Source organism: Vicugna pacos, chromosome 8 (genome assembly GCF_048564905.1).
Source record: "Vicugna pacos chromosome 8, VicPac4, whole genome shotgun sequence".
Classification (NCBI taxonomy): domain Eukaryota; kingdom Metazoa; phylum Chordata; class Mammalia; order Artiodactyla; family Camelidae; genus Vicugna; species Vicugna pacos.
Genome location: NC_132994.1, coordinates 11,603,996 through 11,617,490, shown reverse-complemented (window position 1 = coordinate 11,617,490; position 13,495 = coordinate 11,603,996). Strand labels below are relative to the sequence as shown.

The window sequence follows — 13,495 nt, the reverse complement described above, 5'->3', positions numbered from 1 at the left end:
ATGGGATCTGGCTCTAAAAATGAAGTCAATTTCCATCCTAAATATTTCAAGGAGGTGAAGTTAAGCAGTACTAACCAGAAAGTGGTTTGAGTCAATATAAGTCCTCTTCAGTCAATATTAGATTGGAAACTTTACAAACTAGAGTCTGAAAGATGCATTAATTATTCCAAAAATAATTTTTAAAAAAATCAGTCATTCCTCTTAGAAAATCTCATGTCTAAAGAGGTCACATTTACCTTGACTTTAGCAAAAATGTCAAAAGAGGAAAATTTTAAGAATACACAATTGTGTATCTACATACTTCACAAACAGAAAATGCTTACTGCTTTGCACTTCATTTCTTTCCTTACGGAAAAGTAGAGGAAGGAAGACTGGTTCTTTTGTTCCTCCTTTTCACACCAGTTGTGTAAATTGTTTCTCTCATCTTTTGTATAATAACCAGGAGGCTGAAAATAAGAGATGTGGAAGATTTTAATGTGTGACATTCTCAACTATTAGAAGCAAAGAATAAATTCATCACTACATGTTTAGATTTCTTAGGAGATACTCAAATTAATTACATATCTTAATTCCCACATTTGGTTTACCATTAGAACTAAAGTTTCAGTGATCGAAGAGAAAGAATATTTTATAGAGAAACACTGTAAAAACTGAAAAGGTTTGGGAAAGATGAAACTCATACATACACTTACCCAAAACCCCAAAACACTTAATGACAAACCCTTTAAAACAAGTATAAAGTGGAACATGTGAAAACCAGAAAGGGAAGGATGGCAAGACAAAAAGGCAACATATTTCTTTCTTCTCATGTGATACCACTTACTCAGTATTCTGAAGAAAGATGTTCCTTAATGATATTCAGTGACACCACTTCTGATAACTGTGGAGAGGAAATAACACATATGTTCTTACCAGGAGATTCCATTTAAAGTTATGTTACTTTTTCTATAAATCATTGTCAGTTGGTAAGTTTTGATAAGCATTAAAAAATCCACTATAACCACTTCATGTGCACATTTATTTGTCTGTGCTTAAAGGTAAGCATGAGAAGGCAGTATAGCTCAAATGGTAGAGCACATGCTTAGCATGTACAAGGTCCTGGGTTCAGTACCCAGTACCCTCTCTAAATAAATAAGTAAGTAAACCTAATTACCTCCCCCTAGAAAAAAACTTTTTAAAATAACAATTTTTTAAAATTAAAAAAAAAGGTAAGCATGAAAACTTTGAATGCAGTGGGATTTGTAGGTGTCCTCTCAAAATTAAATTCTAAGGTTTTCTTTTTTTCTTAAATTTTGAATGCACATAACTCAGTTGAAGAATCTATTTGGCATCAATATTATTTTAAATTTTATAACTGTATAAGAGAACCCATTCTTTCTTTGGGCTAGTTAGCTAATCACCATTTCAACAAATGAATTATGAGTATATCCATTAAAGGGAATAAAGCAACAGAGGCATAAGTCAAGGGGATCTTTGCCGTGTGTGTGTGTGTGTGTGTGTGTGTGTATGAAGAAACATGAAGGCACTTTACAAATAAGGTGGTATAATGAGACATGACTTTCTATAGGAAACAGAAAATGGAAACATCATTTTTGATTACAAAGTCAGTTTAAATCTAAATTGGCTTCATTCTCAATTTTGAGTTGGCTCTTTCTATTAGATGTCCAACTCTCTGAGTCTCAGGTCAGACTTGAGGGCACTCTGGTGGTCAAATCTTCTTCTTCAAAAAGATCATTCTCCTTCTTCACCAAGTGTCTACTTTGGTGTCCTTGATTCTGAGTGTTTTTATTATGTAAAGGTTCCTAACTAACTTGTCAGATAAACCTCTTCCTTTCCAATGAATAAAGTAATTTTTCTTCTTTGGGGTTTTTGAAGTGTATGAATTCAGGTACATATAAAGTCAAGTGACTATATAACTTTTGTCCTCAAATTCTAGGTTAAAAATCACATTGATAATAATATGCTTTATTTAATATACCACCACTAGCAACTTTTGAAGCCTCTGTGTCCCTTCTCCCGAGTCTACCTTCTCTCTTCTTCCACTGTTTTCTGTTCAGTCCAGCCCCTTCTCAGCCCATCAGACATCACCATATAATAGAACATGCCTACAGACTTCTCCTTTAAGTTTCCTGCCATCTGGAACAGCTTTTTCTACTTCACTCTGTTGCTCCAGATCTTGGGGGAATATGTTCTAAAATTGGTTTTCGCCTTTAATCTTTGTTAATTGTACCCTTAACTCATGAAATGATGGTTACGTGTGTGTGTATGTGTGTGTATGTGTATACATATATATTCAGTGAAGATACATATTTCTTCTTAATATGCAAACAAAGACTTGCCAAAAAAATCTAAGCTACTAGAATATTTTAATTTGGAGGGAAAAAAAGTTGAGTGGTGAATTATTAATAACATTTAAATAAGTAAGGGATTATATCATTGTTAGTAACCAGCTTATCTTTGTTACAGATGAAAAGGAATTGTACTGTAACTTAAGTAAAAAGGTTTCCCAGTGAGATATAAGGGAGACAATACAAAGTGTTAAATAATGAGCTGGCTTACTAAAGTTGGTTATCTCTGTTCTTTCTGTAGCAGCCGAATAGTATATCTGCTTGTATGGCTCAAATTTGATATATTTATTCAAGCTTTGTGAAGGAAAAAGAATGTGTGTGTTGAGAGGAAGAAAGTCAGACAGACATGGACACCAACACAATATTGGGGAGACATCCAGAAAGAAGAATGTGGTTTGTAAAACAGGACTTTTGTTTTTAGAGCAGGTGAGGATTAAAAAGGTATTTTTTGAAGAAGAGTGTTTTCTACTTTTCCATTTCCACACTTTATAGGATAAAGTTTTTACAATTTTTTTAAAGCATAATCTCACACACACACACAAGATTTAATGTATAGTATTTAAAGTTGTAATTGCAAAGATTCTTTTGAGGTATGGTTTATTTCCTCCTACTAGTGGAGGCAAACTAAATTTCATAAATGTGGTTGAATCTTTTTATTTATAAACTATCCCATCTTGTTCCAGAGAGAACTTGAATGGCAGCTTTTGATTATTTCATTAGAGTAGTAACTTATCACAATCAAGTCAAACTTTGTGTTAGGTGTTTACCTTGTCTCATGTGATGCCAAGTGAAAAGAGGTGATGAATTTCACAGAAATGTTTATGTATTATGAAGTTTGTAATTCTCCTAGAAACTGTAGTATATAAAAATGCTAGTTGTTGGTTTTCCAAAGTTGTATTATTTTTGTTAGCCACCTTATTAAAAAGGCATGAAAATTTTTGAGGTTGACATTTTATTTTTGAAGTCCATGAAAATGTTAAACAAATAGAAAAAGATGTAAATGGAATCTGTAGTATCCTTATATGCAAGAGTTAGCTGAGAATGCATTGCCCTGGGAACTGAAATATAGGACTTCAAGCTAAGATTTTCTTCCCATTTGGTATGTACAGACTTTTTGTGTAAATATGCAGTTAAGTGATGTAATAAACCCTACAGTTAACTGATGATGTCAGAAGCCAGAAATGTGTTTTATGTTTAAAGAAATTAAAATGTTATAAAGGGATATTTGTTACATTTGAAGGACTTAGTAAAATTCAATTTAACATCTATTATTAAAGACAAACAGTTTACTTGGCTGAAGAGAAGTTTTAATTTTTAGCAGTTAACCTGTATTTTCTTTCAACAGGCATTTATAAATTAGTTCAAAGGCAGGGTTACACTATCTTCAATTTAGGTTTGTGAAAAAGAAATTGTAAACACCGTCAAATGTTAGTCAAAATGACAGGAACATCCTATTCAGAAAATTTAGAAGGGAAACTTTCCTTAAAAAAAATTTAGGAGCTAAGTACCAGTAGCATACTTAGGAAAAGCTTCTAAATGAAAAGCATACATGAGATATTCATAATAGCTTTTCATGTTTACATAACACTCACAAGATATATACGGAAAACTTTGCCCAGAGTAATTTTATATTCCGTGATAATTTGGTTTATTTTCCTCCACAAGGATAAAACATCTATTAGTAAGAATCAGACTAATACAAACATTTTAAAACCACAAGATTCTAACTATAATTTTTAGTTCCTAAACTCTGTTTATTTAAAAAACATCATAATGTAAAATACCAAAATTTGAAGACTATAATTATTTGAAGACTATAATACTTTTTTAAAAGTTAAGATAAAACACAAAGCATAAGTCACGAAAATAAATAGAACTGCAAAAAGGAATATTAAATGTCTGTCTTTTCATACCTAACCATCTAGAATCCAGCCACTTCACCTGTAACAGTTAAAATGAATTAATAGCTTTATAAATGCAAATATTTTCAATACTCGAAGGATCACCATTCAATAAGTAACAGTGACTCTGAAAACTAGGCTGCAATAGGACAAGTCAGGATAACTCTCTCTTTTTTTATTTGATTAAGATAGATATAAAAGGCAATTTTTACATCCTATTATTGCAGAGAGGTTTAGGTGTTTTTTCCCTCTTTCTCACTTATACGGTGATTTCTGGCTGTGTCAGTACAGGGCATCACACCGGTGCCGTCCTGCAGTACAGCCCAAGGCAGCTGCAGCAAGTATTACCCACTAGGAATGTACGGAGCTAGGAGGGTACAAGGGTTGAGGAAGCAATCTAGAAAACCAAAAGGCAGCTTGTTGGTCCTTTCCCCACAAATAACCTTTTTAGACCAGATCCATAAAATGCAGTTTATTATCTAAAAAATTTTAAGGAGGATCTTTTGTTAAATGTTAACAAAAGAACGACTATCCTGATTCCCTTTAAAATGCAACCCTTAAAAAAAAAACACCAACTCTCAAGTCTTTTTGAAAAGTGCTTAAATCATCTGGAGATAAATATCATTTGGTGTCCTGGTTTTCTAACAAATGGCTTTTTCCATTGTTTCCATTAATTTCATCCATATTCGTTTTTTTTTTTAAACAAGGCCCTTATCCTCTATCAGCAAAACACAGATGTATGGTTTAGCATATAAAACCGGTAATTACATACTAATTTACGAAAGATTATTTTTTTCTCTTTTCGTCAGTTTTCAAGAAGTCTTCCCGTGATTAACTGTAAACAGGAATGGTTTACACCTCAAATAAGAAGCCATTAATTAGCATGACGAAGTCAACTGCAAGATATACAGATAATTTAAATTATTTAATCACTAATCACCTTGGCTAAAGTGTAGTATTCTCTTTCATTATCCTTCGGTAGGTTATTGATCTGTCACTACATAACCTCCAGATCGCTTAGAGATAAACATTCGCGTTCTTTCCTTTCTCTCAGGTTTACGTTATTCCTTCTTGTAAACACTTAAAAAAGCTTTAAGGTTCTTTAACCCCAAATCCCTAATTAGCCATTTACCAGCCTTTTTGTCACGAGGAAAAAGAGTATCTGAAGTACAGATCAGGAGTTCGCTTTGCCCATGTAACAATAAAAAACATTTTTAAAATGAACGCTTAAGGAAATGGCAGTAATAAAAGATATATGCAGAGGTGGCTTCAGCAAATAACGGGCTTGCAAACGCAAGTGCTTAACAAAAAGCGCCCGAACCTCTATTGCAATATACAGCACTCCAATAAATTACACAACACTTTGCATAGGCTGCAGAAATAACGCAGGACAAGACTTACACAGATGCCAATCCGCAGCATTTATACACATGCACATGGCAAGAGACAGAAACCAAACACTATCATTCAACTCGGGCAGGGTGGCGCGATTCCGAGTTTGCCCAGCGTGAGAGTGCTCTCTGCGTGTGTGTCTGTGCGCGCGCGTGAGAGTGAGACCCATCCTCGGGGCATTTCCCCTCTTTGGGCAGTTTTGCTTCATTTGTTTCCTATTTCTGCTACACAGAAACTAACTTCCATCTCAGCCCCAGCCAGCGCCGCTGAATAGAGCCTGTGCTGCGGCTCCGTGTGCGTCAGATCCCTCCGCCGAGCCGTCCCCGGCCCCCTCCCTCTCACGATCGGCCTCCACAGAGAAAGAGCCTTCTAGCCAACCGGCGGCTCCGGCTCCGACATCTTCGACTGGAATTAAATAAATAAATCGCATCTTCGGCCGGGGAGGGGCGGGCGGGGGTCTCGCCGCGCCGGGGGCGGGGGCGCCGGGGGCGCGGGGTCGGAGGCACTCCTTTTTCCGCGCCGGGGGGCGGGGGCGCGGGCCGAGGCCGGAGCCGAGCCCGGGGCCGCGAAGGCGGCGGACTCCTTTCTGCGGCGGAGGGATCCGCGGCGGAGGCGACGGCGGCTGTAGCCGCTGCCTGAGAGTTGTTGTTTCCTCCTCCTCCTCCTCCGCCTCCGCCGCCGTTGCTTGAATGGTGGAGCCGAGGCTCGGCTCGTGAACACACAGTGACAGCTATAGGGCAGGCGGCGGCACCATCCCCGCTTCCCCTCGGCGGCGGCGTGTCCCGCCGGCGGCCCTGAAGTGACCCATAAACATGTCTTGTGAGAGGAAAGGCCTCTCGGAGCTGCGATCGGGTAAGTCGGGGGGCTGCCGGGGCCGCTGGCACCGGGCGATTCCGCCCGCGGTCCCCCGCCCCCCGCCGCCCGGCCGCTCAGCCTGTGTGTCTCCCCGTTCCTCTCTCCCGCGCAGAGCTCTACTTCCTTATCGCCCGGTTCCTGGAAGATGGACCCTGTCAGCAGGCGGCTCAGGTACGGCGGCGCGCGGCGCGGGCCGGGCCGGCGCTCGCCGCTCGCGGGCGTGGGGGAGGGTGGCGGCGGCGGCGGGGCCGCGGCCCGGGGCGCGGGGCTCAGCTCTCCCCGCTTTGTTGTTGCAGGTGCTGATCCGGGAGGTGGCCGAGAAGGAGGTAAGGGCGGCGGCGGCCCGTCGCGTCCCGCCGCCGCGCGGCCGCCCCAAGGCCGCTGCGCCGCCGCTGCCGCCGCCGCCGCCGGGGCGCGGGGCGCGGGGCTTGGGGTCCCCGGCGGGGCGCGGGGCGGGCGGGGGAGGGGCGCGGGCGGGCCGGGGCCGGGGGCCGGGCTCACGGGGCGTCCTCTCCCCGCAGCTGCTGCCCCGGCGCACCGACTGGACCGGGAAGGAGCATCCCAGGACCTACCAGAATCTGGTGAGACATTCGCGGCGCGGAGCAAAGAAACTTTTCCCCGAGTCGAATAAAAATTGAATTTCCCGCAATTTTTTACAGAGACAAAAACTTGGCCCCAGAACCTGAAAGCTCCAAAGGCCACAGGGAGGGTCGGGAGGCCGGCGCAGGGGCCGCGGGGGGCAGTGGCCGAGGGGACCCGCACCCCGGGGCCGCAGGGGCTGTCGACAATTTATTTGTGATATTTTGTTAATGTGCTAGAAATAAAGATACGTCATGAGTGCTGTGCAGTGCAAGGCCGGAGGAGGAGGGGCCGGCGCGCGCGTCCGTGCGGGCGCGGGGGCGCGCGCGAGGCGGCGGCGGCGGCGGCGGCGGCGGGAGCGGCGCGAGGAGGAGGGCGCGCTCGCTCGCTCGCTCTCCTGCTCGCTCTGCACGCGCGGTCGGCTCGGCTTTCTCCTGCCCCACACAATAGCTGCTGACTAACTGCTCCGAAGTGCTATTAGCATTTCACAAGCCGGCCATTCAGCCGCAGCGGAACCGTGGCAAGACGTTATTATTACTATTATTATTTTTCTTATTGCGTTTCCTTTGCTTTCCTTACATTGGGAACTGGGTTTTTTGTTGTTGTTGGAGGGGTTCAGATTGTATGTGTCGAGGATGGTCGGCCAGCGGCACATCTTGCATTTACCCGAGCTGATTCGCAGAAGTGTAAAGCCGGGAACACCCTAAAGCCAGAAGTTTAACAAGCTTTTTGTTGTTTTGCTAATTTTCGTGTTAGGCCCCCTCGTTATGTTGAAAGCTGCTGTCGGGGGGGGGGGGCACCGAAGAGTTTTGAATTTCACACATATATACTTGCTGTGGAATGGAAATTGGCAAGTAAAAGCTTTTCGGCTTATATTGGGAGGTAGTTTGTTAGTAGCTTGAAAGATAACCTCTTTTTCTTAATTGTGGGGTTTCCAAGTGAATATTTTAATTATTTATGAAAATCGACTTCTAGAAGTGGACCTATCACTTAAGTGTTATGGATAGAAGAGTAAGGTATTTGTGTTCGGGAGTTTTGTTTTCCGAATTTTCTCCTCCCGAACTGATTTAGGTCGTTAGTATGCCTGTGTGTGTGTGTGTGGGGGCAAATCACACCTTTGAAATCTATGCCGTGCATTGATTTTTCTGAAACATATTTGCAACTGATGTTTTGAGATAGTTATAATGTTACTTCAACAGGGCTTCTGAAAGGATTAGGAAATTTCAGCTAGCTTAGAATTGAATGTCTTCTTGAGTTGAAGGCATGACGTGATTTTTGATGTCTTTTGTTTCATTTGCATATAGAACATCTCGTAACTTCTTGTCTGAATGTGTTACGATTTAACATAAGATGTTGGGAAGTGCTCAGAGCTGTTGAAATAAGCCAAGGGTATTTAGATTTACTCAATTTAATGGAGACTTTTAACACTGCGTTCATTGCCATACTGTTTTCAAGTTATGTAGTGATTTAGGCTAGTTTCATTCAATACTTGGCTGAAATGAATGGAGTTTGAAGCAAACGCCAATTTTCGATAACTGCAGTACTTAATTTTTATGTTTGTAACTATTTGACAATCTTAAGTGGATTTCCATGTTTTTCTTGTTGTAAAATTACCAAAGATTAAAATATTCCATTTTTAAGAATTGGGCAGACAAAACTCATCTTGCATCTCTTTTCAAAACTCATCTTTGAATATCATAAAGATCCACAGCCCCAAACCACTGAAGATTGCTGTGTTGGGTTTTTTTTTTTTTAATATGGATACTATTGGTAAAATACTTTTTAAAATGAAGTGATCAATGGTGTCTGTCCAAATTATGGGAATGTCTAATCCTTGTAGGAGTATCGTTTTATTTTCCAGTAAAAACAGTTACCAATGTTTATCAACTTGTTTTGAGTGAATTTCTCATCTCTCAGATATTAATAAGATGAATTTATATTCTTGGTCTCTTTATCAGACTTAGGATGCAGAAGCAGTGTCTTTATCAGTGGGTTCAGAATCCGCATATTTTGTGTGGAAGTGGTTTTTCTTGCTTAGAGTGTTTTCAAACCTTTTTACTAGAACAGTCATATTGGTACAGTCATGGAACAGTTAAGTATTCTCATTAGACTTGAGTTCTCTGGCCCATTTTCTCATTTCATTCGTTCAGCATATTCTCTTTATAAACTGAATCCGAGGCACCATTTGAGGTACTTTCATATCCATCAAACTAAATATCTAGGTGTGTGGGATTTGGTTTAACTTTGACTTTTTGATTGAGATTTAGTTAGCTCTTAAAACATTTTAGAACACTAGGTATCTGGACACATTTTTGCTTAATAGTAGGATCTTGTTATTTGATGGTGAGCTAGGTGAGCACAAAGTCTCTTGTACATTATTCTCTATTGTCTAATTTTTTTCTTAAGAATGAACAAAGTTTTATTTCCTAGCAAATTGAATTTATGTAATATTGGTTTGAAGATACTTTGATGAGTGAAGCCAAAATAACTATTGTTTACGTCCACCTGTTAATTTGTTGCTACTGCTAACTGGTAGTGTTTTAAATAGGAGAATTTATGTGTCAGATTAAAATGTCCAGAAAACTTCAAATTAACAGATATTTAGGATATTTGTACTTGTGAAATTAAAAATAGGTGTAGATCAGCATTTGCAGTCAGACTGCAGATAAAATCACAGTGATTGAGTTTTGACCAAGTGGAAAGTGGAGTTTTAAAAGCAGTTGAAAAGTTAACAGTAAAAAAAAAAAAAATTCAATGCAGTGTCAGTGTCATTGGTAAAGTTATTATAAAAAAGGATTATTATTATTATCTACCTTATGATTTAAAACATTTTTAATAGTGAATGGAATTTGATAGTTAAAGGGTTTTTTTTTTTTGGCTCTATGGTATATGTTTAATCAGATTTTCTATTTTTAAAAAGTATGAGGTTGCTTTTAAAACAAAAGGGCATTTTTTTAAGCTTTCATCAGAATTTTTATTTTTTAAATTGGGTCAAGCATAGGTGGCAAACTTTACATAACAAGAAAACAACTAAGTTTTGAACAAAGAGAAAGCTTTGTCATTTACTGATTTCTTAGTTTGAATAGTGAAATTAGTTGGTTTATTAAGTTTTGTTCTCTAGGTGTCACTTTAAGTAGTGGCATTGCATATTTATGAGATCTTGAGGTGGAATTTTTAAGCATTTTTACTGGATTTGGGACTCTGATTACATTTCTTGCTTTTATAAGATACTATTTTCCAAAACTGTGTTCTTGTTTTGCTAATTTGTTATGTTTATATATTTTGATAGTGGTTTTTGCTTTTTCAAAAGTGATTCTACTTTATTAGAAATCTTCCTATTTGTGGGAAAGGATTGGGAATCAGAAGCTTGTGGATTGTGATTTTAGCCCTGCAGAGTAACCTCTCGCAAGTCTGAAATTTCTCTAGGCCCCTATTATCTCATTGTAGAATAAGTGAATTGAAATTTTTCTGATCTGAAAATCTGATGTTTAACTAGAAGTAGCAATGCATTGTCTTTAAGAGCTCACCTTTTTCATTGTGGAATTTGATTATTCAAAATACTGAAAAGCAGATCTAGAGAAAGCATGCAAATAGAAAAATAGTACAAATGCTTTTTATAGTGCCATTCTTAGGTTGTGAAAAGATGAAGATTTTTGAGACACTAACCAGTTTGTGGAGTACCTCTTTAATTAGTATGTTTTTCACCATGATTTAAGTACTAGTTTTCATGAATTATTGGTGGTCTTAAATTCAGAGATGAATAGGAACCATGCATAAGATTTACTTAAGTGTGTATCTTAAGTATGCATTTATTTAGAATATGATGGTTAATGTGAAAGTTAAGGTATAAAATCTAAGAGACCAGTTTTAGGGAAAAAATAGGTACATTTAAATGTTTTTGAATCAGAGATTCTCCTTCTGTTTTACAGATAATATAGTACTCTGAAAACTGAACCAGTATGATTTTAGACAGGGGTGGTCTGGGTAGTACACTTACCATTTCCTTTTTTAATAATATCAGTGAAATAGTAAGCTATGCTCACTAGTCTCAATAGCAGGGTTTTAAGGTCTCATAATCATTATACTGAAGAAAATGTTAGATGTGAGGGGAATAGAACGTGTTGAAGGGCTTAAGTGGGCAAACTATTCTTTCTTCCACGTGTAATTACTGTGTTGATACTTGTACCAGTATTTTATACAGTTTGAGGCATTTGCAAAAATTTTTAAATACCTGTTAAATTCAGTGCTCTTGAATAATTGTGAAGTGGCATGAATAATACAGGGAGAGTTGGATTATCCCCTCCCTAACTGTGCAGCACTGTTTTATGGTTGTTATGAGGCAGAATAGTACTGATGGAGTCTGTTACCAGTCTGTACTATGGGTTAATAGTAGTTCCTACTTTGTAAGATTTTATCATCACTGACGGGTACAAATCAAGTAAGGGTTTCTGTTTGCTGTTATCATCAGAACTTTAGTAGTAGTAGTAAAGGTTATTCCACTTACAGCTTTATAATGTTGTATAACATTTAAGAAAAACATTATTATTTCAGAAACAAGTATGCATAATTTTCTGAATATAGTGGCTACAGTCTAAAATTAACTTTAAAATTTTAGAAGATACTATTAGTACAGTTACTTTGTAGATTTCAAGGATGAAATAATTAAGCCTAAGATATAAAGTTCAGTAAATATCAAAAAATAAGTCATTTTTAAAGCAATGTGGGTAGACTTCTAGAAAATTTTTGTTGGTCTGTATAGTGATTCTAACTGATTCTATTTGTGAAACAGTTAACATTAAATATTTGGATGGTTGAAATTTTCAAAATTGATTAGAGGGTATATGAAGCTCTTTTGGTAATAATCAGATAGCATTTAGGAATACATGAAGGGAGCTTGGCTGTTGGATCTGGTTCCTTCTGTACAGAGATTTTGTAATTTAAAATCACAATAGTTTGTATTCTTTTTGGAAATTGTCAGAGAAGAGAGACTTTGTTTTATAAATCTTGCTTAAAGATACGTAGTTTTAAGCAGAGTTTAATAAAGACCTTTTTATATGAATTTATCCGTAAGTGAGCATTAAGTTAAATAAATCCTAAGAATGTCAATTGTTTAGTCCATACAGAATTTCTTTGTCAGATAGACCAGAAGTTTTTGTTTCTCTCATCTAGAAACTTCTCACCTACTGCAACCATTTTTCTTTTTCCTAAATTTTGTGGTTATCATGTCACTACAGAATTGTAGCAAATAAAATTGTATCCGAAACAACTTACTTTGTACAATACCAGACAGGTTAATTTCTTTCTTATTAGTAGTTTCCACATATAAATTTTAGAATTCGTAATTTTCTATGAAGGTATTTCTATACAGATATTCTTATATCTGTAATGCTAGGCAGAGTGGCCATTAGTTAACAGAGTACTAAGCATATAAATTTAGAATAATTTCCTATCTTAACATGCTTTTAATTGATTTCAGGAAAGTCAAGCATTAAATTAGTGTATTAGAGAAAAAAATTTTGACAGTAAATTTGTTTAGAATATTTAAGTTGTTTTTTTAATTCTATCTAAAAATGGTGAGGCAATTATATAATAGGAACCAAATAGAAAATTCTAGGAATTCTAAATGTGTAAAGTTTCTGTTTTGTTTATGAGAAGCTATGTTGGTGACATGAATAATTTGTGAAAATAAATTATTTTGGGATTAAGAAATATGTTATTGGAGCATATGGAATATAGAGGAGTGTAAGTATTTTATAACAGATTGGGAAAATGATAATTTTTTTTTCATTATGACATTTTAGAATTCAAGGTACTGAAAAATCAAAAATTGTGATATTGAACAGTGAAACATGATTGAGAACCTTTGGTCAAAACAAGAGAAAACTGATGTGAAGCAGGTTCACCTTTAGTTACTTGTCTTACACACACACGTATACATATACATGCACACACACACACAAGCAGCTTTATTTGAGCTCAGGGATCACAGATAAGAAAAAGGATGATTGGATGAGAAGTTTTTGATACTAAGAAAATTTGGGTAGCAACATGGTCTGATGCACCTTCTAAAGTTAAAACTAAGTTGTGAGAGGAATGAGATTTGTGTATAAGACTTAGGTTATTCATGGCAGCATGGATGGCGGCAGCCTGTTGCGAAGGAAGCACATAAAGAATCCATGTATTCTGGACTCCAGATGGCCCATGGTCACGGTACATGACCCATTTAGTATCTATCTGGATAGAGAACAGGCACGTACCCTGTCTCAGCAGAGGTTATAGTATAAATGGAAGATATATTTACCTTTACTTGTGTCATTTGATTCTGATTTAGTTTTGGGGTGTGAAAGTACTAAATTCTAGTCAACTTGGAGAAATAGACGTTTTCTGAAACAATTTTATACTGTCATTATATGTGTCATG

At 37.8% G+C, this 13,495-nt stretch overlaps 1 protein-coding gene and 1 long non-coding RNA gene across 4 annotated transcripts in view; one reads left to right on the top strand and one right to left on the bottom strand.

Annotated features, from left to right (window-relative positions):
• Positions 1-322: 322 nt before the first annotated feature.
• LOC140697639 (uncharacterized) lies at positions 323-5,971 on the bottom strand. The gene is made up of 3 exons (XR_012074792.1): positions 5,651-5,971; positions 824-880; positions 323-446 (listed from the first exon to the last, which is right to left on the bottom strand). It is a non-coding gene; the product is annotated as an uncharacterized lncRNA (long non-coding RNA).
• A 262-nt stretch (positions 5,972-6,233) lies between these two features.
• PHIP (PHIP subunit of CUL4-Ring ligase complex) overlaps positions 6,234-13,495 on the top strand; it is a 122,910-nt gene continuing 115,648 nt past the window's right edge. For all 3 annotated transcript variants that reach the window (XM_072965524.1, XM_072965523.1, XM_072965522.1), the window contains exons 1-4: positions 6,234-6,493; positions 6,609-6,667; positions 6,793-6,822; positions 7,018-7,077. In XM_072965524.1, the coding sequence (XP_072821625.1) occupies positions 6,454-6,493; positions 6,609-6,667; positions 6,793-6,822; positions 7,018-7,077 (189 nt within the window). In that variant the 5' untranslated portion in view covers positions 6,234-6,453. The remainder of the gene's footprint in view (positions 6,494-6,608; positions 6,668-6,792; positions 6,823-7,017; positions 7,078-13,495) is intronic.